General features: G+C 52.6%; 2 protein-coding genes across 4 annotated transcripts in view; one reads left to right on the top strand and one right to left on the bottom strand.

Moving 5' to 3' along the window:
* The window catches only part of LOC122377595 (glutathione S-transferase 1-like), an 86,367-nt gene that overhangs the window by 888 nt on the left and 59,237 nt on the right, over positions 1-26,242 (bottom strand). Inside the window, exons 1-6 of one of the 2 annotated variants that reach the window (XM_043357803.1) lie at positions 6,411-6,702; positions 5,548-5,704; positions 1,736-1,878; positions 1,035-1,093; positions 540-678; positions 8-172 (exon numbers count right to left, since the gene is read on the bottom strand). In XM_043357803.1, coding sequence (XP_043213738.1) covers positions 8-172; positions 540-678; positions 1,035-1,093; positions 1,736-1,878; positions 5,548-5,704; positions 6,411-6,608 — 861 coding nt within the window. In that variant the 5' untranslated portion in view covers positions 6,609-6,702. Of the gene's footprint in view, positions 1-7; positions 173-539; positions 679-1,034; positions 1,094-1,735; positions 1,879-5,547; positions 5,705-6,410; positions 6,703-26,242 lie in introns of those variants that run through there. The other variant, XM_043357805.1, reaches the window with a different exon arrangement.
* LOC122377596 (glutathione S-transferase 1-like) lies at positions 6,470-14,049 on the top strand. Of its 2 annotated transcripts, none has more exons than XM_043357807.1 (6): positions 6,470-6,482; positions 12,100-12,257; positions 12,505-12,563; positions 12,734-12,872; positions 13,180-13,344; positions 13,703-14,049. In XM_043357807.1, the coding sequence occupies exons 2-6, from the start codon at positions 12,102-12,104 to the stop codon at positions 13,856-13,858; spliced, it is 675 nt and encodes a 224-aa protein (XP_043213742.1). In that variant the 5' UTR covers positions 6,470-6,482; positions 12,100-12,101; the 3' UTR covers positions 13,859-14,049. The 2 variants fall into 2 exon arrangements, with proteins under 2 accessions (XP_043213742.1, XP_043213741.1); XM_043357806.1 differs by lacking the exon at positions 6,470-6,482 and adding an exon at positions 8,978-9,168.

Here is a 26,242-nt window from a genome sequence, read left to right as displayed (position 1 = left end):
TACTAACCTCGATGGTGGCGACGGTGGAGGCGATGGCGAAGTCTGCCACCGTCTGTTTGGGACCAGCGACGTACTGGTTGTCGCCGAAGAAGCCCTCCAGCCAGCCGAGAGCCTCCTTCAGGTTGTCCAGCGCGTTATCGGCGATCTTACCGTCTCCGAACATCAGCGGGTACTGGAAACGGGGTAAAAGAAGCGGAATGAAGTCAACTGGTGCTTTCGTATTGCACATACAGGTATAACACGTTATTACTAGGGTAGGGACAGGCAAATCTAAAGCCCAGGCAAACATCCGGTGGGTTAGGACAAATTCTGGGAAATATGGCATAATCGGTCTAAGTGATAATCGGTCTAAATCGGTCACATTCGTTGCAGCTTTCATGGTCGAGGTCTTACGGGACTAGAATTAGCAATTCAGCAACAATTCGTTGAATCCTCGGCATAGGAAAACAGCTGTGATCGTTCACAAAATGTAAACAGCTGGGAAATATGATCGAACCAATAGAAACCCTGCCATGCTCCAACCTTCCAGCTCCACTCACCACACACTTGCCGAAGCGCTCGTAGAGCGTTCCCATGTCGAAGTAGAGCCTCTGGTCGACCACGGCTCGCTCCTTGGGGTCGCTCGGGTACAGGTGCGCCGGACCGTACTTGGAGGCCAGGTACGACAGAATGGCGCGGCTGTGGACGGAGGAGGTCGGGTTAGGGGTGCACAGATCGGCTGTCGTTATCTGCAGGTCGTAATATTTTGCGAGTGGCTGCTTATAAATGTTTGCAATAAATCAAACGCTATAAAAATGACCCATATTTGGTTATAGCTTTGGCCTGCATTTCTCATCAACCTTGATTAATAATCCAATAATCAGCAATAACTAGCATACTCCCCTCGCCAATAAATTATTACGAATGCATCCAGACATTATTTATGCCAGTTCTAATGTTATCGCAACAAGTAGAGTGTGATCAAGGCCCAAAATCGATCACTCGATTATAATTATCGACAGAGCAGTCATACGGGATCGGAGTGGTTCACCCACCTCTCCCACAGCTTGAAGCCGTCGTCATCCATGGTAGGCAGGCAGTGCTGAGGGTTCATCTGCCGAAAGAGAGAGGGAGAGGAGAGAGTCACGGAGGTGTCATCACTCATTGCCTTCATGATAGACACGCCACTGGAGTAATATCGATCACAATTCGCCGTTCATGAAGACCTGCAATGTCCGGAGCTTACCGAGTACATGGGTGATTAAACCCCAATAATGAGCAGCTGCAAAGTCCATCATTATGGATTTTAACATCAATTGAACTTCGGACACGCTGTTTTAAACGGTCATTTGCAAGACAAGTTCGCGATCGAAGCAGTTTGACGGTGATTAAACCGAGGAAGCTCAAATGACCCTCGCTGTTCAATGCCGTTAAGCGGTGCAGTATAGGCTGCTATGAGTGCAGCAGAATAGTGCACAAAGCCTTCAATATTTCGGCAATATACGGGTGATCAAAAGGTCGCGGCAGTGGTTATGTATATTTTATATTTATTTTACACATATGACATATAAGTGATCAAACATAATTATTTGCTTTCCAATGAGTCAAGACGAAACCTGCTAATACCTAAAACTAAGATGTCATTAACAATTTTTATGCTTTGTCAATTACCCCGATTATATTAACGATACCTATGCGTTGGACAATAGCCGCTAAAACAACGAAATGGCGCAAATCGTGTAGGTCCATTTCTCACCTTGATGAACTCGGGAGTGCGGGTCTCTCCAGTCATAATGTTGGTGACCTTGAGGTTGAGCTCCAGTCCGATGGCCTTAGCGAGCAGCATAACCGAGCGGCACGGGGCGCTCAGGTCCATGTAGTACAGATCGACACCCATGGCTGCGGGCACAGAGGGGAGGCTCGGGTCAACACCCATGTCAGAACCGGCGGCACGGGGCCCACACCCATTGCTGAGGACGGACACTACAAGTCAACATACAAAGCAGAAGGACCGATGAACAGATGCGATTTAGTTCAGAGACAACATTACAAGTAATTTCTTTTAGGCTTCTCATAATCCTGTTTCGTTTCATAATTAAATAGCTTCTTTTCAGCGCAACCTTCTCCACTGCCGCCGACCGTCTACCGTCCAGTGGCTGCTGTGACTGGCTGTTGCTGACCGTGACTGTATGTTGGCTGGATGGCTGGTTAAGACCATGTGACTGTGACTGTGACGAACTGTGGCTGTGGCTGCTGTGAGCTTTGGCTGAGGCTGCAGCTGGCGGTGGCTTCGGTCGGCTGCGGCTGCCAGCTGCGGTCGTCTGTGCCCCCCGGCGATACCCGGACCATCAGTCGCGCCTCTGCACCACCATCACGCTCGCTCTCACGGCTGAACCGCCCCCGAGGTAATCGCTCTCCGGAATGCGGCTTTCGGCAGACTTTCACCCTCCCTCCCACCCTCCCTCCCTCTCGCCTGCCGCCGCCACCCGCCGGCTCTTCTGGACGTGCCCTCCGCCACCTCCGCCGCTAACCGCCGCTGCATCCGCCGCTCCCCCGCCGCCACGCCTCCACCGCCTCTGGGCAGAGTCCGCACGGAGTCACAGTGACTGTGCAGATTTTGGCTGAAACGGGCGTCAGACAGCGCTGTCCCGGGCCACGTCACGGCTGGTACAGCGGCGGCGGCAGCGGCGGCGGTGGCGGCGGCGACGGACGATAGATGGGATGCGAGGGGAGCCGGCGCGGGTCAGAGGCAGCCGGAATGTGCCGGCCGGTCCGCGAGCGGTGCCAACAGACGCTAACCGGGCCAGGGGAGAGGCAGGGAGGCCGCTGAGGGCACTGAAGGTCACCCAGCAGCCCGGACGGTAGCTGCGGGCGACATGAAGAGACTGTAGACTGCAGCGCTGCAGATTCGAGCCGGCTGGTGACCAAGAGAAAAGGATTTGGTTCCAGGGCGGAAACTCCGAACTCGAGTTTTTCAGGACGGCAGGGCTATTATATGTCATGCAAGTCGTTTAAAAATCTTTGAATTCTGACCGCTCATAACCTATAATGTGATTCCAGAACTGTTCATAAAGCTGTTTCTTTTTGTAGTTAAAAGAGACTTATCTTGCGGGCGTCTGATCAAAACGTCTATCTCGCAGACCCGTCTCCATCCAGTATACATTGTGGCTGCCTACAGATGCAAGTGCTTTGGTTTTGGGGAACGAGACAGGTCGATCGCAAAATGTTTTTTTTTTGCGGTGTTTCAACCAGTTCCGGGGAATAGGAACCTTTAATCCTGTGTCCGTTTATGTTCAGCTGTTATCAAATATTGGAATTTGGATGAACTGCAACATGGCTTAATTGCTTCACATGTTCACCCATTTCGGGCTTATTAGCACCGATTCTTGATAAAAGGCTTACATTCACATCCAAGTTATTCACTCTGTTACTAAGTCAAGTGTCGACAGCGTGCAGTGGTGATCGATTTCACTGCCTCGGCTCTTAGACTGCACGCTCAGGTGAAAGGGTCACGATCTGTTCGGCTGAATGTAAATGAGCTAAGCCGACCACACATTACAGCTCGCTGGTAAACAACCCCATAAATATCACCGGAATGCAGTGGCGTTCACATCCGGGAGATGCGTCCAATGGGCGTCGTCAAATGTAAATTAAACGGGACCATTGAGCTCTATAAAACGCAGTCGGGCTTTAATCAATTAACGAGAGCTCTGCAGTCTGGCTCGGTTCGTTCTATTCCAACTTATGCAAATTGGTCTCAATAAAATCAATGTGATTTCAATGATGGACGCATCGAAATTTGGCTATCCACCTAGCACGTAACACATAGGGTGGAGACTTCCACTGGCGTCCAACTGGCGTCTAACTGAGCAGACGTCCAAGCTTGCGTTGGACGGAGACTTCCAAGCTAGACGCGTCTAAAGCTAGCCGTCGCCAGCTAGACGCAGCCGACGTCCAGCTAGACGCATCTAAGACTTAGACACGTCTAGCTAGACATGAAATGGAAGTCTCCACCCATAGTTCGTAAATGCGTCTCATACATGGCTGTTGCTAATAACCGACGCAACGATTAAAAAGTTATTAAAATTTATAAGTAAGAAGTTTTCGCGCTGTAGAATATGCATAGTAGGTACTATTGCAATAGTATAGCTATTCATATTGCATAGTATATTTACATTGCATAGTATAGCTATTCCTCATCATTTAAAAATATAATGATAAAAGTAGACTAAGCTAACAATATACTAAGCCAGCTCTCGAGGGGTATGTTATGCATCTTTTTATTTCGAAGCTGGTCTTCAGTGGCCTAGGTTCGAGTACGCTACTATTACTGATAGCAAGCATAAAACGTACTCCGGTGTATGCATTGGTATACCGTCTTATCGCATGGGTACATAATGCCACAGGCTATATACAAGGGGCCAATAAGGCCCAATGCCTATAATGTGCACGCACCGCGCATGTGAATTTCGTGAGAAGAATATTTAGAGTCCAAATATGCTGCGCTTGTCTGAAGTATGAAGCTTAGCGTAAATGTGAAACAATGCTTGGCCATAGACACGTGATAAATGCGTCTTTATAATGAGAATGCCGTGGGTAAAATACATCGTATGAGGATAGGCAATCGAGAACTGAAAGGCATTCACTTAGCACGGCGTCTCTGTTTGGTTCCTGGTTTGTATTCACATGGTTTACAGGTCCATGAACGTCGTCACGGTAGCTGGACATTGAGCTGTTCTGTTGAGCTCGCTGCATAACGAAGTTCTCTGTACGCTATACACGGGGACAAAGCGCAGGCACACGGCGTTATCGAACCGTGCCGCTCGCCGTGTGGGTTCATTTGGTGTCGTCGCCTGGCACCGGTGATGGACTGCATAGGACACAAGCCACGGTGCTGGTCCATGGACGGCACGGATTGATAGGGACGACGAGAGCTGAATGCATACAGCATTACTTGATAAACATGCTGGAAAAGGTCTGACGTACGAGTTAAGGTAGTGCTCTACTTTAGCTTTCAAAAAAGGATGAAATGTTTATTTCGTACTAAAAGACTGTACCCATTTCAGATAACATTTTGTGATTCAAATGACAAACTTTGTTGTGGAAATTCCGCTCTAAACTCTGAGCAACTTTGTGAATTAGAAAGGCACTTCAGATGCTGGTAACTTCTATAACTTCCGCATAGCCTATCTAGTATTGCAACATTCCGCAATGATAGTGAGAAGAGGCTCTTGACAGATAGCTGCCGCACTGAAGGTCTGACGGTTCAGGTTGTAGATCGGAAAGAGAGGGGGCGGGACGAAATGTAAAGCGTATACGATCTACACAAATTGTGACAATTGACATGAAACCGCATTTTCTTAACGTCTCAACTTACGAAGATATGAGTGTGTCTATGGATAGTTTCTAGGCATATTTAGATAAACTTAAACACCAAAGTAAATATAAAAGAGAAAAGTGAACAGGAAGCATTACCGTGTACCTACTACACAGACGCTTCAACTCAGACACCACATGCCCCAGAACTCATAACATTTAGGTACTCAAATTTCCATCGTGTCAGCTTACCTGCTGGTTTGGAGTTGGGTACGGTACGGAGACTTGGACGGCCGACCTCTCGATTCGGAGGAGCACGAGCTAGTGGACGGAGGCGGGGCCGGACGGCGGACAAATAGGCGGAGCCGGACACCCCTGCAGCGCGCAGAGGCGGCTCCAGGCGGCCAGACTGGGGGAGCAGACGCCGACCGACCCAGACGGGTAACGGTAGAGTCAGCACCGGCCATGGACGAGGTCAGGTGAGGCACGGTGGAACAGCGAGGGTGTTGTCACAGGGTGAATGAACGAGCAGGAAAGTCGGATGAATGGCCGGCGGCCTTACGCTGGAATGACGTTGCACAGTACCCGACCTCCGCCCGTCCGTCTGATACGGCACAAGGTCCCGTGTCAACAAGACAGTCGCCACATGCAACTGCCGCGACGTCATTGCTGAGTCGACCCGCCAATAAACATAGCAATGGATCGGCTGCACGTAACTGTGCAGCCAACTTTATAAACGGCCCGTGGCCTGGCCGAAAACATCTAAAACATGACCACGCCTGTGCACGTTTTAGATTGCACAGGTTCTTTGACGATGAAGAAAGGGACGCTTGTTTGCAAACCTAACATAATGTGCAAAATCGATATTTATCTGAAAACGTTCAGAACCATTCTACAATGACGTTTTCACGATAATGTATGTTAGGTACATGTAGATAGGCACCTATATGAATTTAACATTTGACTAGCAATGCATTTGATAAAATGCGACCTTGTCCATTGTGTGGCCGAAATGGCAATGTGATCCGTAGGAGTTTGGCCACTTTTTCAACATAGCGAAGTTGACATTCGGCGGTATTTGTGTTTCGCGCGTGGACCGCTCGCGATTCACACACCATACGATGGCATTTCCCTCGGGCGTCAGTTGCCATGGTGACGTCCTGCGATGACTCGGCAGGATGATTCAGGCAGGTGTGGACGGCTCTCGAAGTGACGTGTCCCACCTGAGAGACTCGGCTCTCAGTAAAGGCGCTCACCGCTTCAGGATGACTTGCAGTCTCGTCTGATTCAAGCGATTCTGTGGCTGAACTCATTGATAGTCGGTACTTGGTGCAGAGATGCACCGTATCGAACGACTGGAATTTAGATTAGCATTGGCTGTATGTGACTAGAAAGACTTACACCAGTATAACGCCTTTTGGGGCGACTAACGGAGCGAGCGAGAGAGTGAGCCTTGCACGTGCGAAATTTCGAGGGGGTACCTCCAACTGACTTGTGCACGGCACCCTACTCACCGGTCTCTAGCGATGTGCCAAATTTGAGCACAATCGGCCCAGCCGTTCTCGAGATCTGGAAGCGGCACCCTGCACGTGCGCACGTGCAAAATGGGTTCCAACTGACTTTTGCACGGCACCCTACTAACTGGCCCCTAACCGTGTACCAAATTTGAGCGCCATCGGTCCAGCCGTTCTCGAGATTTGGAAACGACCCCTGCAAGTGCGCACGTGCAGCAGCACCCCAACTCTGGCACATGGATATGCAGTGCCTAGTGGGTGCCTACCTACATGCCAACTTTCAGCGCAATCGGCCAAGTAGTTACCGAGATATTGCAACAATTACAAAACTGACACCTCTTCGTTTTGCACGTGGCACGTGCATAAGGGGTCACCCACATGCATCGGGAATAGTCCAATACTTGGTAGAAGGAATGAAGCTACCCTACAAAAATTACCGCGTGTAAATCGGTCAAGTGGTTGCTGAGATATAAGCCTCGCAAAAGCGTCCGCACGGCCGGCCGGCCGGCCGGCCGGCCGCTCATACTCAGAAATTTCCGTTAATCTAAGGAAAGACTACGCTCGCTTCGCTCGCTCCGTAATAACGTGAATGAGATGGGTGCACATCGCATACCCTATATAAATTTTTTAAATTTATTTGAATGCCTTTGACTTTCCGTCGCGTCGTGAACGATAACCTGTATCCAAGTGGAGGCGAATCCCCAATGAACGACTTGCTCTTCCCATTCGAGATAGAAAATTTATGCTGATCCGATTTACCGGGTGGCCCAAAAAAAAAACTTTCCGAACTTTGGAGGCCTATATCTCAAATTCGAGTGCAAATAACGAGCCAAATTTTTCAGCAAGGTTGCGTCACTTCTTTGCGCATTGGTATGCCAATTTATAACACTGTAACATCATTTTCATGCCACCAATTTTATGTTGAATTAATTAAGACGTCTTTGCTTTTTTTGCCGATGTTGAACGGCAGTAATGATTGGCTTAGATTAGACGTACCACGTTAGAAAAAAAGGAAAAATAGAACATGTGAATGAAACCAGCACGTGTGTTGTTATTTTACATATTTTTGTCCCACTTATGTGCCAAATATTCAAATACTGAGCCAAAATAGTGTTAATGGATGCCATTTGTTTTAACAAGTCCTGTTTCGAGCAGGAGTGGCACGGTGCATGGGTTACTGCTGATCGCCCTCCCTTCAAGAAGATCAAACAGTAAATCGACCGAATAAGGAAAAAAGCTAGAGGGAATGTGTCACCCTGAGGCCTGAACAATCAATGAGACTAGTTGCCAGTAGCAGTCATGGCTGCAGGCCGTGGTGCCGAGATGGAAGTGGCCCGCTCACTCACATTTTTTAGTAAACATCTGAGCCAAAAAAGTAATTTTTACATGGCATGCTAGAAACACGAACCATTTAAAAAGTAATTGACCGAATAACATAAAAATCATACCATTTACATACCAAGACGGTGCTACGCCAATACCGCTAAAGAAAACCAAGAGGGGCTGTGGGAGCGCTTCGGGTAGCGCGTGATCTCGAGGTTCGAGACACGCCCGTGGTCGGCGAATTCTCCGAACGTAACCCTACCGGACTTTTTCCTATAGGACCAACTCAAGTCCCAGGTGTACCGAGACCACCCAAAAAGTTCCGAAGATCATAAGGATGCAGTTAAGTCAGCGGTGTGCCGTCTGCAGCTTTCTGTGGGTCGTGCTGCAGCAGAGGTCGCGCTGCGCCGGACTAAAATGTGCATCGAGCAAAAAGGGAATCATCTCGAACATGACCTCGGCACGGCTCAGAAAGGCGACTGCCGAGGATCGAAATCCCCTCAAACGAAATGTCTTTGATGAGGCTTTCAGGTGATACCCAATTATGTTTTGTTACACTGATACACCCTTCAATACGTTAGTTATAAAATCGTCCAACTTTTTTGAAAAGCCCGGTATATGACGTGACAGCTAACTCGAAGACAGAAATAAAAGGTCTGATACGTGGAAGGGGGAATCGACGAAACGCTCCGATCGGATAAGGGTTTCTTAGGTATTTCAAAATCAGCGACTGCTTTTATTGCGGAATCGTTCACTCCTGGACGGCCCTTACAAGAGACGTTTAATGATTTCACGTCTTTAAGAACTTTTATCATCCGCACTTCACATGCTGATATCAATTTTAGATGATCACCATCTCGACCCGCTGCCTATTGGCTCAGCACGCCTCTGTATCAGCTCTCTGATAGCCACCGCTGCTGATAACACGGCGATGATAGAACTGTGGGTACGTCTGTGAGTCGGCACAGTGCTGGTGGGACCAACGATCGGCCCTTGTGGAACACCTGTCTCCCTGTGATCAGCGGCAGCGCGGCAGGTAAGGCCGGCCTGATTACTGGTGTCACACAAATGGGCGATTTGGGGTATTCGGGATCAGTGATGAAGTGTTCTGTGGCTTGGATGAAGAGGTGTAGTAGGAGGGCGAGAGAGAGAGAGAGAGAGAGAGAGAGAGAGAGAGAGAGAGAGAGAGAGAGAGAGAGAGAGAGAGAGAGAGAGAGAGAGAGAGAGAGAGAGAGAGAGAGAGAGGGAGGGAGGGAGGGAAGGGCGAGTCACATATTGACACTGACAGAGGTACTGTATGCATAGACATTAGACATATCCTGCTAGCTACCTCGAACCAAGCTGAGCCGTGCATGATCCAACAAGCACTCTTGCAATATTCAATGATGTTTTTCATGACCTGATGGACATGAGCATGAAGGTCACCTTCCCAGTAGCATTTATCACTTTCCGGGATATTGTTTCCCAGAAAGGTTGGAGTGCCTGTGCAATGAGCATGGCTTTATGTAATCGCATTTATTGAGCTTGTAATAATGCAAACTGTACATTCAGTCACGACGTATTCTGACTGATAAGCTTGGATATAGTCACGAAGGCCATGACGAAAGCTTAGGCGGCACGTAAGAACTCTTAACTTGTGGATTTGTCTTGCATAAAAAATGTATTTGCTGCGCGCGACCGCGGCACGTATGAGCTCTGAACTTGTGGATTGGTCTTGCATAAACACTATTGAATGACTATGGAGAAACGTTTTTCATAGTGTTCCTTGCGATAATACTTGGGTTTGGGTGACGTGAGCTCAGTTGATAGCGTTATCAGGGCCTATCTTGTGATGTGCTAGATGCAGATATTTCTGGTATATCTCGGATTGATATGACAGAGCAATATGATGCAAAGAGTCCTAGGTAATACTTATGTCCCGACAAAACAACAGAGCTCATACAATGCGACAAAAAACAATCATCAAAGTTATGTGTGTTTCTATGAATGAGAGACCACCTGCAGGCTTAGGCACTGAGGCTATTTTCATCTCGAAACGGCCAACGTGAGTAACACACCTCCAGCCTTGAGGAGCCTGGAGGCTGGAACACGCATGTCGCACAGGATGTGACTCGCAGCATGCCTCCCCTCACACCGTGGGGGGCAATTAGTTAGAGCGAGCGGCGGCAAAACCCCTCGTCATGGTGATATCCTGTGTAGAATGACTGAAGCGCCTCCCAATGTCTCACTAAAGACAGCGTGGCATCCCGGCTGCCAACGGAAATGCCTCGGGAAAAGCCTACTTGTCAAATGCCCTTAGAAGCGCTTTCATAATCACTCATCAATGTGTATTACATAATCGCATGCGACGATATCCTGATTCATACTCAGCAAACGTTCCATGTGGTCCACTGTAATGCGATATACCGGGTGGCCCAGAAAAAACGTTCCCAACTTTATATCAATATTTCTCAGAAAGTGATAAAGATACAACATTGAAACTTCGAATAGTCAATGCGGCACACATTTTCAGTAAATGGTGCGATTTTCATGGTGTTCGATAAATTACTTTTTAAAAGGTTCGTGTTTCAAGCATGCCATGTAAAAATTACTTTTTTGCTCCGATGCTTATTAAAAAATGTGAGTGAACGGGTCACTTTCACCCCGCGGCACCGCGGCCTAGAGCCATGACTTCTACTGGCAGCTAGTCTCATTGATGGTTCGGGTATCAGGATGACACATTCCCTCAGGCAACCACGATGGCTCTGTGCCAGCGGCATCGGAAGAAGTTTCCAGTGTTCTAACCATCTTGTGGCTCAAATGCTTTCCTGGTTGACATTCCTGGGAAAAGGCAGCTTTTCAACCAGTTTTTTTGTCATCTGCTGACAATGTTGTTTTTCATAAGCTATTCTGTGGTCTTCTGGCACAGGAACCAGTCTGCTTTAGTTTGTTTTCCTTATCCGGCCGATTTGCTGTTTAATCATACTGAAAGGAGGGTAATCAGCAGTAATCCATGCACCGTGCCACTCCTGCTCGAAACATGATTTGGTGTTGAAACGAATGGCATCCATGAGCACCATTTTGGCTCAGTATTTGAATATTTGGCACATAAGGAGACAAAAATATTCAAAATAAGAACATACGTGTTGGTTTCATTCACGTGCTCTATTTTTTATTCTTTTTTATAACATGGGACGTCTAACCCTATCATCACTATCGTTTGACATCGGCAAAAAAAGTAAAAACGTCTTACTTATTTCAACTCAAGATTCCCAGCTGGAAAATGATGGTATAGTGTTATAATTTGGCATACCAATGCGCAAAGAAATGACGCAAAATTGATGAAAATTTTGGCTCGTTATTTGTACTCGAATTTGATATATAGGCCTCCAAAGTTCGGAACGTTTTTTCTGGGCCACCCGGTATGCCTCAGCCATCCGTCCATGATCCATAATCCAGTTTCCACAGGAATAAGTACCGTCTGAACACGTCATGTCGCTGAGCCTTTCCGGCCATGTTTCTTTGATTTAGGCTTGTCGCTGTGGGCTCAGGACTGTAGCAACTGATTCACGTGAACTGATTCTCTTCTCCGTTCGATGAATCAGATTATCTCTTCAGTATCGGTACCCCTAAGTGCAGCGGGATCCTGGTAATTGCCGTGCACTTATCTGTCTCGTCCTCTACGACAATCTATTAGATGCGGCCGATAAAGGCGATCTTACACAAAAGAAACACTCATGGTTGATTATATAGCCTCAAATATCCATATGACCATTATCATCAATACATATAAACTACCGGAAACGATTGCCTTCATGGGAGCCTAATGGAACGTAATTGGGCTTCGCTTTTGCACTAGAGATGTCAATCGGATACCAACTTTTTGGTATACCTACCGATACCAAACCGACAATTGACATCACTATTCAGCACCGTCTAAACAGAAACTCCATCCCTTTTACCATCTCACTTATTGCCGTTTTTTCAGCGATGGCGGACGGTTCGAAGCCTGTGGAGCTGCATTATATGCCTCTGAGCGCCCCGTGCCGGTCGGTTCTCCTACTGGCAAAGTCCATCGGACTGCAGCTAACTCCCAAACTGTGCAATGTACTGGCCGGAGATAACCGCACACAGCATTACCTGCAGGTCAGTGAGATAGGCTATGGCCGGTTTAACATGTGGCAAATATGCAGTTAAATAAGATGCGGCTGTTATCGATATGTGAAGTAAATAGAACGTGAAAATAAGAATAGAACGAAGCCGAGAGATACACCATTAAATGCTTGCATTTGTAACTGTTGTATGTAAAACAGGTATCCAGCATTATTGTATTGTTCTTAGAAATCAAAAATAATAATTAAAGTTAACGCAAATACCACATTCATTTCCGCAGATGAACCCTCAGCACACCATTCCGACGATGGATGACAACGGCTTCTACTTGTGGGAGAGGTGAGAGAGACAATGGGCTCCGTACCTTTGATATGAAGTGTTAGATCAGCAAATTGTCGCATCGGGCTCATTATCGTAATTAACGTATGTCATTGCTTGTTATTGTCACATTTTGCATAACTCTTCATAACATTCAGTAATCAGTATCACGCCTGAGTTGTCCGTTCCAGCCGCGCCATTCTGTCGTACCTAGCCTCCAAGTACGGTCCGGCGCACCTGTACCCGAGCGACCCCAGGGAGCGGGCCGTGGTCGACCAGAGGCTCTACTTCGACATGGGAACGCTCTATGAGCGCTTCGCCAAATGCACAGTGCGTAAGCGTCTGCCGTTTGTGAGAATTCATAGCATGATGTGTATTTTTTAATGATAGACATGGAAGGCTTTAATGGCCATGCCTCGGACAATTAGGCATGAGATGCTTGCGTGAAAGCTTTTGATTTATGGAACTTTCCTTTGAGTTTTTGTAATTTTATAAGGACAAAAGACGTTTGCTCTTGGCTCCTTAACACCAACCAGTAAAAACATAGCTGCGATTGCACGATTGCAGTGTGAAATATCTTCAACATAGGAACTTAGGTATATCATGCCAATATAACGCTTCGAACCATCCCTCACAGATTCCGCTTATGTTCGGCAACCGCCCAGTGGACGAAGACGCCATCCTCAAGCTGAACGAGGCTCTCGGCTGGCTGGAGGGCTTCTTCGGCGACAACCAGTACGTCGCCGGTCCCAAGCAGACGGTGGCAGACTTCTCCCTGGCCTCAACCATAGCAACCATCGAGGTTAGAATGATAGGAGGAGCGTTCATCTGATTCGAGAAATAAGCAATACGATTTGTTTACAGCAAGGTTTCGCTTGGAATTGAAACACAAATTACATATTTGTTTATGTCACTTAAAGTTATTATGTAGGTATGGTCTATGGAATGTGCTTATACATAACTCACCCTCTTGAGCTCCCTTCCAATTCTATAGACCTCAGTATCCGCTACAGCATTTAGGGTCCTGAACAGACATCATAGGCCATTTCTAAGCTGACATAAGACAGACGTGAACCGACGTCTAAACAGTGGCCTTACACAGACATGAGACGCCAAAGATCGGCCTGACCCGTCCGTCCTTCTCTCTCCGTCCCCGGCAGGCGTCTGAGGTGACCGACTTCATGCCGTACCCGAAACTGCGCGCCTGGCTGGCTTCCTGCAAGGCCGAGATGCCTGGCTACGCTGAGTTGAATGATGACGGCGCCAAGTCCTTCGGCGAGCTCTACAAGCAAGCCAAGGCCAAGGCGTCGGCGTGAGGGTGCCGAACGATCGGGGAATTCGGCGAACCTTCTCAGCTGTGATGTCTTCCGACATCGACATAGCTTATTGCATTGTGCTGGAGGGAATGCTTGTACATACATATTGCATATCAATGAAAAGAATATATTGCACCGCTGAGTTGATATGATATAATACTGAGCATATATAATAAACGGCCATAACCATGTCATATTTCCTTCTTGTGAGTCTAAAAGGGTGCATCCGAGTGCTCCGGCTGGCTTGAAGCAGTGCCAATGCTGTAATTGCACGTATGCACTTTGCAACGCACTATGCACACTGCATGCTTGCACAGCAAGGCAGGCAGTGCCGCCGTCTAGATATGCTTCGGGCCACACGACCGGAGCGTCATCTAACTCAGACCTTGGTGGCGCCACTGAGGGCTGAGTATCTTCAGAAGCCTCGTCCAGCGCTGAACGGTCGTTCGGAAACCCGTAAGTACGAAAGTAGGCGAAATTTGCACAGGACAAATGTAGCTCGCCCAAAGTCTCAAATGCAGATTAAAGGGACTCTCCCACCTTCAAAAAAGTTTATGAATTGGCATGAAAGTGATGTCGCTCGGTTCAGAAAGAGCGAAAACGAATATCTACCAAATTTCACCGAAAAATATTCACCGGTTTTCAAGATATTAGACTTTTACTTTTGTTTACTTTTTGGGATCTCCGCTGTTCCTAGCGACTTTATTTGGAAGCAATAGTTTGGCAGCTGAAAGTGCGGCACTTGTTGCGCGCAAAGCAGCATATACCTACCACCGCGTGCTACAAAACGTTTTAGTCAAACATTTAAAAATCGTTAGATATCTGCGCTGACGTCACACATTCAGAGGGGTAATCCTATGCATTAGCCCCTCTGAATCAAAATGCTGCAATTTTGAAATTCAATATTTCCGATTTAAGGCATTTCTCGATGTTGTGAGTGCCGAAACCGGTAATTGTGAGCCAGGGACCCCATTTTGGCTATCTCAACTCTTAGTCCCTTTAACCCGCGCCCTGCTGGGGGGGGGTGTTTGAACACCCCCCTTGTGGTTTTTCGCGAATATCTCAAAAACGGCGGCGCGGAGCGCCGCCGTTTTTGGTACACCTTATCATACATCAATTCTACACATGTTGTGAAAATTTCAGACCAAGGTCATTCAAGGTCAGGTCACCAGGTCACTTGAAGTGACCTCACCTCATAAAAAGTTTCAATGTCTGTCATAGCTACACCGAGTGACCGATCGCTTTGAAACTTTCAGCGATTGCTAAGAGCAATAGCATGTACAAAATTTATATCTCAGAATTTTGATATCGATGACCTAAGGTCAGGTCAATTTTGCGACCTCCCCATTATAAGTCAATGGGAGAAAATTGAGATGCGCCTCTTTTGAACGAAAGACATTATAAACACTCCCAAACACTGAATTACAAGTGGTTTAGACACACTGAACATGAAAATGGTGTCCGTGACCCCTGTTTATGCCCTGAGGTCATCTTAGGTCACGAATGGTATCTAACAGTTTTTCGCAAATAACTTTTGATAGAGGCATACTAGAGCGATGAAAACGCCTTAGATGTGTTCAGCTCGACGATACGGATCGACTGATATGCAACATGACCCTTTTCAGTCAGGTCGTGACCTTGACCTGAGGTCAAATTTTCAAGTTGACCTTTCAAGGTCAAGTTATAGTTCATTCGATGCGTCTTGACGAAAGGAACACGATGCCGGTAAAAGTAAGCTCGTACAAGGCTTGGGTCAAAGTTATTGCAGAAAAACTGTTTCCGAAAAAATCGGCTATTTTTGCAGTTTTTGCCCCCTGCAGGCAAAACCGTTGACGTTAGGTGAAATCTGAGAAAATTACTCAGAAAGGGCGTTAATAGGGCTATCGAATGCGCTTTTCCGCGGCGCTGTAGCTCTATTGGTTCCCGAGTTATGCGTTGGCTTCTTGGAAATTTTCGACATTCGACCTGGAAATCGGCGAGATTTCCAGTACGAAGTAGCACCTCTGCATGACAAGCAGTATATCATACCATTTCCCGGCGCCCGGTGTGGGACCAGGGCTGACGCAGGTGTCAGCCTGACCCCGGGTCGCTCATCAGGTCACGACGCGAGCTTGTTACGCGGCTGACCCGTGACCCGCGGCCTGGGAATCACCCACACACCGTCCGCAGCTGGTCAGGTCAAGGAAATCAATCCTCTCTCTACCGGTCGCCGAGCAGCCTTGCACTGCGGTTGACAGGTGCCGGCAAGAGGGTAGGATAAATGTGAGTCAATGCTGCATATCACGGTGTTCGCTTCAGCTCCGATTTTTGGGAATGATAGGCAAGAGACCTTGAAAAGTTAATTTATTGACCTTACGAGACGTTTTAGACCATGGCATATCAACGACTATTTTATACTTACATTGGAACTTACATTTTGGAACTTACATTATTGGACATTGTTATTACATATTATTATTACACATTATTACATATTATTACTTCCATTATTGGAACTTAATTTATACTTACATTTTATACTGTTTAGTTCAACTCCAGTATTTCTTAATTTATTAAAGTAGTAAGCGGACTGAGCGACGAACATACAAGGGCGCACACAAGGGGGGGGGGCACACGGGCCCGTGCCCCCCCCCCATTCGAGTTGGGGGCCCAACTCGAAGGAAGGGGCCCATTTGAGGCGGCCGAAGGCCGCCTCAAATGGGCCTCTAACTAATCCTTAGACCACCAAAGACCGTGTACAACGGGCCCTCAAGTGGCCTTAAAGGGCCCTCAGATGGTTTCAAAAGGCCCTCAGATGGTCTCGAAGGGCCCTCAGTTAGCGTCATAGGGTCCTTATCTGGTGTCAAAGGGCCCTTAGATGGTGTCAAAGTGCCCTCAGATGGCCTTAAGGAGCCCTCAGATGACCTCAAAGGACTCTCAGATGGCGCTTTAAAGGGCCCTCAGATAGCCTCAAAGGGCCCTCAGCTAACGTCAAACGGACGTCAGAAGGCCTTAAAGGGTGTCAAAGGTCCCTGTGCTGGCGTCAGAGGGCCATGCCCTTGCGTCAAATGGCTTTCCGAAGGCTCTAAAGGGTCCTTAGCTGGTGACAGAGGGCCCTCAGCTGGCGCCAAATGGCCATCAGAAGGCCTCAAACGGTCCTCAGCTGGCGTCAAGCGGCCCTCAAAAAGCCTCAAGGGGCCCTTAGAAGACCTCAAGGGGCCCTCAGAAGGCCTTAAACCATTTGGTCAAATTGTCAAAGGGCCTTGAGCTAGCGTCAGAGGCCCCCCCCCCCCCCAGCTAATGTCAGAGGGCCCTTGCAGTGTCTTTGCCTGTTCGGGTCGGTAGTCTGCGCGCCCAGCAGAGCCGTCCGTTCAGCACACGGTGTATTACACAACTGCCAGCCCCCCAGGTGTTGTGGCGCGATGGCGACTCGCGCGACATCTGTGTCAGTACGGCACGACACCTAGCGGTGGCGCTGCCGTACGGTTGTGCGTGTGCCGGCCAACCCCGAGTTACGAGCGGGGGGCTGGCAGTTGTGTAATACACCGTGTGCTGAACGGACGGCTCTGCTGGGCGCGCAGACTACCGACCCGAACAGGCAAAGACACTGCACGTGGCGACGAGAAGAAGAAACGGATTTTACGTGCCTGTTGGTGGAATGCAGGGAAGGCCACACAAGAGAAGAAATACCGGCGACGGGAAATAATTGAGTTTTTGCGGTGTGCCATGTGGACAGGGCGGTGGTGAGGACGTGGCGAAACAGCTGATTGCGGGTCGGCTGGTGATCGGGAATCAGCTGACGAGTCAGCTGTTCGTGAGGTGAAACAGCTGATCTCGGGTCGACTGGTCAGAGCGGTCAGAGGAAATCAGCTGACCAGTCAGCTGTTTGTGTGGTTTGGCGGCCAAGGTCAGTGAAAGTTGTTTACAAGAGAGGGACGGACAGCGGTCTGGCTAGGCGCCAAAAGTGAATTACAGAAGAACAGTGAGCAGAACATGGCTGGAATTGGATTGCCGGGTGTTAAGGAATATGTAGCAGGTGATGACTTTCAAAAGTGGGTCGGAAGTCTCGAAATATATCTCATAGCAGCAGATATATCGGGCCCAGAAAGGAAGAAGGCTGTCCTGTTGCACATGATGGGGCCAGATTATCAAAGCATTTTTGAGTCACTGCAACCCGTCGCGATGCCAGGTGAGACTGATTGTTTCAAGGAGGCTGTACAACGATTTAAAAGCTATTTAGCTCCAGAGAAAAATGTGATTGCTGAGAGAATGACGTTCCACAAGATGACTATGAAGGTGGATGAGAAGTTTGAGCAGTATGTCAGCCGTCTCAAGATTCAAGGACGCAAATGTGGCTTCAGTGGCCCAGGATTAGACAGTGAAGTGCGTGACCGAGCCATAGCTGGATGTAAGTGTATTCGTCCGATAGCGCGAAACGGGCCACTGCACACGCGAGACGGGCCACCGCACACTCCCAGTCACACAGCGCGAGAGACCACCCGGTCCTTCCGTCCCCAGACCCCCTGTCGTCCCGCCTCTGACAGTGAGGCCCGGTACAGTCCGGGGCCCGGTACAGCCCGGACCAGGTACCGTCTCTAACATCGGCGCCGGGGACGGGATACCACGACCCCGGTATCACGCCACACCTCCCCCTGATTTTCAAAAATCATACATACAATTATACAAACACACGATACGGCAATGCAAACACATAATACAAACAATACAAACAAACAAAACAATATCATGCAATATCAAACGCACATGTGCTCACCGCTCACGTAAGAGTCATCACTCCGGCTGGGTGCAGCAGCTGCACGGCGGCGGCGGTCGCCGGGCACGCTCACTGTGACGGGGCGGGGGGATATTTGCCGCTTCCGCCGGCTCCCCTTCCGTCGAAAACGGTTCCGACCCCTCGCCAGGCGGCACCGTCCCATCTATCCCGTGTGACTCAGTCTGTGGCTCATCGGGGGGCGCCGCCCCGTTCAGCGCGTCATGTTCAGCTCGCAGTGCGGCCGGCGGGGAGCCAACGAGCAGTGGCGGCGATTCGTCGGCCTCTTCACTGTCATCCCCGCTGTCCGAGGACGCTTCGTACCGCGGTCGCAGGTTACGGACGTGCCACGGAACGCCGTCCACCTCCAGCACCTGTTCTGAGAGCTCGCCCGTAACCGTCCCGCGCTGAGACGTCTCGGTACAGCGGGTGCCGCGGCGCCGCACCCACACACGGTCCCCTACCCGGAGCCGGGTGTCGGTCGGCTGAGTCAGCGCTGGCGCAGGCTGGGCGCCATCCCCGTCGGTATCGACTGGCGTATGCCCTGGGCGGACGCAGTCTCTCACCGCGTAGCGGTACACCCCGGCCGCTGGCGCGGTGTCCGCCGTCCGGCCGTCACGAGGAGTGACGTTGTAGAGGTGGACGGCCTCGGACACAGGGCACCGCCTCCTAGCCGCGATCACCTTGACAGTTCGATGGCACCGTTCCACTACGCCATTGCCGCCCGGCTCGTGCACGGCGCGGAATCTCAGGGCAATGCCCCACCGTGCCACGAGCGAGGCGAGTCGCCGGCCCCGAAACACCGTGTCATTGTCCGCCAGTATTTCTTTGGGCGCGCCGCGCTCAAGGAAGATCTGTTCCAGGTGGCCGGTGACCTCCACTGCGTCGGCACGGCCGAGCGGGCGCCAGACGGTGAACCGCGTGGGCCCGCAGTCGATGACGGTTAGGTAGCTCCGCCCCTGGTGGTGGGTCACGTCCATCGCGACGCGCTCCCATACTGCCGCCACCTCTAGTGAGCCGTGCCGCCACCGCACAGGCGCCGGGTCTATCGATCGGCACACATCACAAGTCGTCACGACCGCGCGCACCAGAGCCCTCGTCACGTCTCGAGACACATCTCGCCGCGCGAAAAACAGCGTCCGACGAACGCCAGGGTGACCGGCCCGCTCGTGCACCGATTGCACAGACGACCTGACGGCATCTGCGGCACCAGCACCAACGACCACCTGCCCACGGGCGGCCGAGTCGCCGGCTCCGTCATCAGCCATCACCGACATCCTGCTCTCTTCACACTCGTCACGCAGCCACTCCTTCGGCACTCGCGTCAGGGCGTCGGCGAGGTTCTCCTCCGAGCGAACCAGCGTGACGGTGACCTTGAGCTCCAGTTCGTTGGCTAGCTGTCGAATGAGGTCGACACGGCGTCTGATTAGCATCTCACCGGCCGCTCTCGTCCGGAGGCGGGCGCGGCCGCTGAGCGCGTCGTCCACCCAGCGGTGCACTGTCGCCGAGTCTGTCCTTAGGTCGATGTTTGTCACGCCCCACACCACGGCCAGGTTCAAGCCGCGAACGGCGGCATCCAATTCGGCCATGTTTATGTGGGTCGCTGCGGCATCGCCGGGCCGGAGCCAGCAGGCGTCCTCCATCACGCCACCGCACGGTGTCTCGATGACCACTCCAGCCGCGATCGAGCTGGCGTCTGTCCAGACGATTGCCTGATCCCCGGTCCAGCACCACTGGCCCCGCGCCGGGTCCGCCGCTAGCAGCCGGGAGTGCACGTGCGAGATCTGAGACTGCAGGAGCGCGTCGGTCGTGACGTCATCCCAGCCGCGCGTGACGGCATTGGCGCGCCGTTTCACCCAGGCGGCGGCGGGTCGCAGCCAGCCGCAGACGGGGAGGTGCGCCACCAGCCTGCCGCACCATGCAAATACCGATCGGCGCGTCACACGGTCGGGCGGGTCGGGGACAGCACTGTCACGAGACCACCGCAGCTCACCCGCCACACGCCGCACGTGGAGTCCCAACATCCGAGCGCCGTCCTCGGCGCGTGCCGGTGGCTTGCACTCGAGCCCAAAACGCTCAAAGTGCTCGATCACGTGCTCAGCACTGACGACAGCCTCATCCACAAGCAGGTCGTCCACATACGGACAGACGGCGCGCTCCACTGCTGCATCCTGCGCCATGACGAGCCGCACCACCGCCTTCATCACGGCCGGCGCTACATTAAGTCCAAAACCAAGGCGGGTCAAACAGAATCGCTCACCACGGATGATCACTGTCTGATACGGCCACAGCTTCCGGTCGAGACGCAGCTGCAGGTACGCTCGCCGCAGATCTACGACGGCCACCCGCCGGCCGTGGCGGCGCCATTTCCGCAGGCGGTCGGCGCACACGTCCGAGTCGGCAGTGTATGCAGCTACGTGACCGTTCAGCTCTCGCATGTCCAGTACAGGGCGCACCTTCTTTGCTTGTGGGACGGCCATCAAGGGCACGAGGCCGCGCGGCGGACCGTCCTCTGCTTCATTGTAGGGCTGCAGCCAGCCGTTCCTCAGCCACGTCTCGAGCTCCTCGTCATACTCCTGCCGCGCTGACGGTGGCACGCGGTACTCGGCGACCCGGTTGGTCAGACAGTCTGGTGCGACTCCGTCCGCCCACTTCCAGGCCACTGTCCAACTGCGTGTATTAACATCGAACCTCGCCGTGAAGTCTTTCGCGTCGGCCACTAGCTCCGCGGTGGATGCCCCGCCCACTCTGGGCCCGGGCATGGTGTGCCCGGTCGCCGGGCCGGCCGGGTCCTGTGACGCAGTCGCTGCGGCGCTACCAAGCCCCGCCCCCTCTCCGCGCGATGCCGAGGCTGCCCTGGCCGGCTCCACCGCCGCCACCTTGGCGCCGCCTGGACGCGCCACTGTTCCGCCGGTCACTTGGCCTGCCTGAGCGGGGCGATCCGTTGCTCCCTCGCCGCCGCCTGCGCGCGCCGCTGCACAGCCGATCGCCTGCGCTGCCCGGGCCGGGCCGGCCGCCGCCGCCTCGCCACCGCCTGGGCGCGCCACTGTTCCGCCGATCACCTGCGCCGCCCGGGCCGGGCCCGCCGCCGCTGCCTCGCCGCCGCCTGGGCGCTCCACTGTCCCGCCGATCACCTGCGCCGCCCGGGCTGGACGCGCCGCCGCCGGCGCCTCGCCTGGCTGCGCCACTGCCCCGCCGTGTCCTTGCGTAGCCGGGGCCGAGCGCACTGCCGCCCCCGCGACACCACCTGGGCGCGCCACTGCTCTGTTGATCCCCGCCGGGCGCACTGGGACACTCTCTGAAACCGCGTCGATCCTCACATCCCCCGGCCCTTTCACGCTCACTCCGCCGAGGGCGGAGATGCCCGTCATTCCGAGAATCATGTCCACACCCATTGGCCGCGACGCCACCACTAGCACAGGCAAGACACTGTCGCCACCGACGCGGCCAACCGTCACGACTCCCACGCCTAGTGCCTGAACAGCGTGACCACCCATTGTCGTGATCAGCAAGCGCTGCCGGTCCCACTGATCACAAATGTTCACGTGAGCGAGGTTATGCGTACAACCCGTGTCGACAAGCACGTCTCGGAGTCCTCCATTCAGCGGCAACCTGATTATGGGCAGCGCTCCTCTTATTGCGCAGGAGACGGCGCTGGCGCTGACGCACCGCTCCCTGTGCCGTTTCCCTGCGGGCAGCCGGCCGCCAGGTGGCCCAGCCGGCCGCACGCCCAGCACCGGCGCGAGCGCGGCCGTCTCGGGACGCGCGCCGCCATCACCGCCTCCGCGTCCTGCGTTCCACCGCGGCTTCCGCCCCCTCCGCGTGGAGGCGCTGCCGTCGCCGCCGCCACCGTTGCCACGCAGTCGTCACTGAGGACGGCGCGCGCTCGCGCGACCACGCTGGGAAGGTCCAACGCCTCGGCGCGCGAGCCGGCGCGAATCACCTGTCTTGCCGCGTCCGGCAGCCCGTTCACGAATGCACAGGACAGAGTCCGGTCCGGCACGCCACCGAACAGTTCAGCCAGCCGCCGCAGGTCCGCCAGGTAGACGTCGGCGGACTCGCCCGGCTGAAGACGACGAGTGACGAAGGCATCGTAAGCCGCGAAGCTGTCCAGGGCGAACGCCGCAAAGAGGGCAGACTTGACGGCTGCCAGGGAGGCTCGATGATCGACCGGCAGCTGAGCCCACACGGCGAAGGCTCCACCGGTGAGACGCAGGGGGACCACCGCTCCAAAGTCCACGCCACGGTGGGCGCACAACAGTTCCGCGCGGGTCCACCACTCTACCACGTCTGTGGTGCCGTCAAACTCCGCTATCACGCGGACGTCCAAGGCACCCGCGCTCACTGCACTCGCGGACACTGATGGCACCTCGTCTCCAGCCATGGTAAGGCCGAAATAGCTTGTATTCGTCCGATAGCGCGAAACGGGCCACTGCACACGCGAGACGGGCCACCGCACACTCCCAGTCACACAGCGCGAGAGACCACCCGGTCCTTCCGTCCCCAGACCCCCTGTCGTCCCGCCTCTGACAGTGAGGCCCGGTACAGTCCGGGGCCCGGTACAGCCCGGACCAGGTACCGTCTCTAACATCGGCGCCGGGGACGGGATACCACGACCCCGGTATCACGCCACAGTAAGCCCAGCCTACAAGAGAAACTGCTTCATCAAGCGCTGGAGAAGGGTGACAACCTTTCTCTGCAGCAGGTTCTGACCATGGCAAGAGTGTGGGAAGAAACCAGGCGTGTGACACAAGAAATGTCATCACAGCCAGAGGGTCATACTGTGAACATGTTGAAGAACATGAGCCACCAGGAAGAGCAGCATGTGCATCTGATGCAGAAGACCAGGCCAGCCACTCACATTAAGGACAACAGAGGACAGGAGGACAAGCCCTGCACGGCCTGTCAGTTCCGTGGACACAGTGCTGGTGGTCCGCGGTGCCCAGCACGAGGGAAGAAGTGTGCAAAATGTGGTGGTATGGGCCATTTTGCTCGATGCTGCAAGACTAGGATGCCTAGACAGCAAAAGGGCGGCAGAGCTCATGCAGTCGAAACAGGACAGACAGAGATGCACCTGAACCTGTGGGAAGTCAGTGACAAGCAGGACCTGCAGGAAAGGGGAAGCAAGGTGTCCGTGCTGGTCAATGGATGTGAGCTGCAGATGCTGATTGACACAGGATCCCCAGTGTCAATTGTGAGCCGGGACATGATGGTACATGGTCTCGACATCCGACCATCACAGCTGAAGCTGAAGTCCTTCACAGGTCACATGATTCCACTGGTCGGTGAAGCAGATGTGGAAGTCTCTGCAGAGCAGGGAGTGCGAAGGAAGCTGTGCTTGGTGGTGGCTGACATGACTGGAAGGAGGGCCTTGATGGGAAGAGACTGGATTCAGGCATTGAAGGTGACAGTGCCAGGATGTGTTGGAGTCAACATGATGGAACAAGAGCCGCTGGAAGTGGTTCTGGAGAAACACAAGGAAGTGTTTGAAGAGGGACTGGGCTGTGTCAGCATCAAAGCTCATCTGACACTGAAGCCAGATGCAAGACCGGTGTTCCGGAAAGCGAGACAAGTCCCACATGCTCTGTTTCAGAAGGTGGACACAGAGCTGGACAGGTGGCTGAGAGAAGGTGTGGCAGAGAAAGTGGACAGGAATATCAACACAGGCTGGGGAACGCCGCTAGTCCCTGTGCCGAAGGCGGATGGAAGTGTCCGACTAGCTGCAGACTACAGGATCACAGTCAACCCGCAGCTGACGGTACAGAAACACCCTCTGCCCACACCTGAGGAGCTGTTCGTGAGGATAAAAGGGAAGAGATTCTGCAAATTAGATCTAAAGGATGCGTACCTGCAAATGGAGCTCGACGACGAGTCGAAGAACATGACGACTGTCACCACACACAAGGGACTTCTCCGCATGAACAGGCTACCGTTCGGGATAAGTTCCTGTGGCGACATCTTCCAATCAGCCATGGACCGAATCTTGGAGGGACTGGATGGATGTGTCAACTACTTGGATGACCTACTGGTGATGGGAGGCACAGAGGAGGAGATGTTGAAGTCGCTGGACCAGGTGCTGGCGAGACTGACCGAACATGGAGTACGACTGAAGAGGAGTAAGTGCCAGTTCAACCTCAAGGAGGTGACGTATCTGGGATGGCGGATCTCAGGTACCGACCTGAAGCCAGTGCCGGAGAAGATCGAGGCTCTCCTGAAGATGCCAGAGCCCAAGGACGTCAGTGAACTGCGAACACTGCTCGGTAGTTTGAACTACTACCAGAGACTGATCCCGAACATGGCAACAACTCTGGCGCCTCTCCACAACCTGTTGAAGAAGGAGGTGAAGTGGAAGTGGAGCCGTGAATGCAAGAGAGCGGTGGAAGAGATCCAACGAGTGCTGTCCAGTGACAAAGTTTTGATGAGGTACGATCCCCAGATGCCCATCAAACTGATCACTGATGCCAGCTCAGTCGGAGTTGGCGCAGTACTGGTCCACGTCCTGTCTGACGGACTGGAGCGCCCGGTGTGCTACAGCTCAAGAACACTGACTGCAACTGAGAAAAAGTACTCAGTGCTGGAAAAGGAAGCCCTGGCTGTTTCCTTTGGAATCAAGAAATTCCATCAGTACTTGTATGGACGTCGCTTCTGTTTGGTCACTGATAACAGAGCGCTGTCCATGATTCTCAACCCACACCGTGAGCTGCCGAGCCTGGCTGCGGCACGGATGCAGCGATATGCGCTACAGCTGGCCGCGCATTCGTATGAAGTCGAGCTGCGCAGAACAGATGCGATGGGAATCGCCGACACACTGTCGAGACTGCCTTTGAGCATCGTCACACAAGAGGAGGAAGAGGAATGGTGCCCCCAGGTACTGAACACGGAGAACGAGGGGCCCACGCTGCACGCAAGAGAAGTGGAGGTGTACACTCGCCGGGACCCAGTACTCGGGAGGGTACTCCAGTACGTGCGCACCGGATGGCCGGGAACGGTGGATCCTACGCTGAAGCCGTTCCACCTGAGGCAGGACGAGTTGTCCACGGAGGGCGACTGCGTACTCTGGGGAGGAAGACTGGTGGTGCCGACCAAACTGAGGAACAGAGTGCTGCAAGAAGTACACTCAGGACACATGGGGAGCAGCAAAATGAAGCAGCTGGCCCGTCGACATGTGTGGTGGCCATGTTTGGACCGTGAGCTGGAGAATCTGGCCAGCAGCTGTTCAGCCTGTACGGAGAAGAGAGCAGCGCCACCAAAGTCGACTCTGCACCCATGGGAGCAGACCTCAGGCCCCTGGGAGCGCATACATGTTGACTTCGCCGGTCCATTTCAGGGAACGATGCTGCTGATCGTATCAGACAGTTTCTCCAAATGGATCGAAGTCACGGCAATGAAGTCGACGACTGCGGAACGAACTGTCGAGGAGCTGAGGAAGCTGTTCGCCCGACACGGTCTGCCCATACAGATCGTAACAGACAACGGGACACAGTTCACGTCGGAAGAGTTTGCGACGTTCACTAAGAAAAACGGAATCAGGCACATCCGAGTAGCGCCGTTTCACCCAAGCAGCAATGGTGCAGCCGAAAAAGCCGTACAAACGGTCAAGAACGGTCTACGGGCCAATCAAGGAGAAGGAGGCA

The sequence above is a fragment of the Amphibalanus amphitrite genome, unplaced genomic scaffold (genome assembly GCF_019059575.1).
Source record: "Amphibalanus amphitrite isolate SeventyFive unplaced genomic scaffold, NRLGWU_Aamphi_draft 000047F_arrow, whole genome shotgun sequence".
NCBI lineage: Eukaryota > Metazoa > Arthropoda > Thecostraca > Balanomorpha > Balanidae > Amphibalanus > Amphibalanus amphitrite.
This window is presented reverse-complemented; position numbering and strand designations above follow the sequence as displayed.

Excerpts from the sequence above, each read along its gene's own strand:
- LOC122377596 (XM_043357807.1), top strand. The coding sequence starts at position 12,102 with ATGGCGGACGGTTCGAAGCCTGTGGAGCTGCATTATATGCCTCTGAGC. Across the intron at positions 12,564-12,733 it reads GGCTTCTACTTGTGGGAGAG|CCGCGCCATTCTGTCGTACC; the intron begins GTGAGAGAGACA and ends TGTCCGTTCCAG. Across the intron at positions 12,873-13,179 it reads AGCGCTTCGCCAAATGCACA|ATTCCGCTTATGTTCGGCAA; the intron begins GTGCGTAAGCGT and ends CATCCCTCACAG.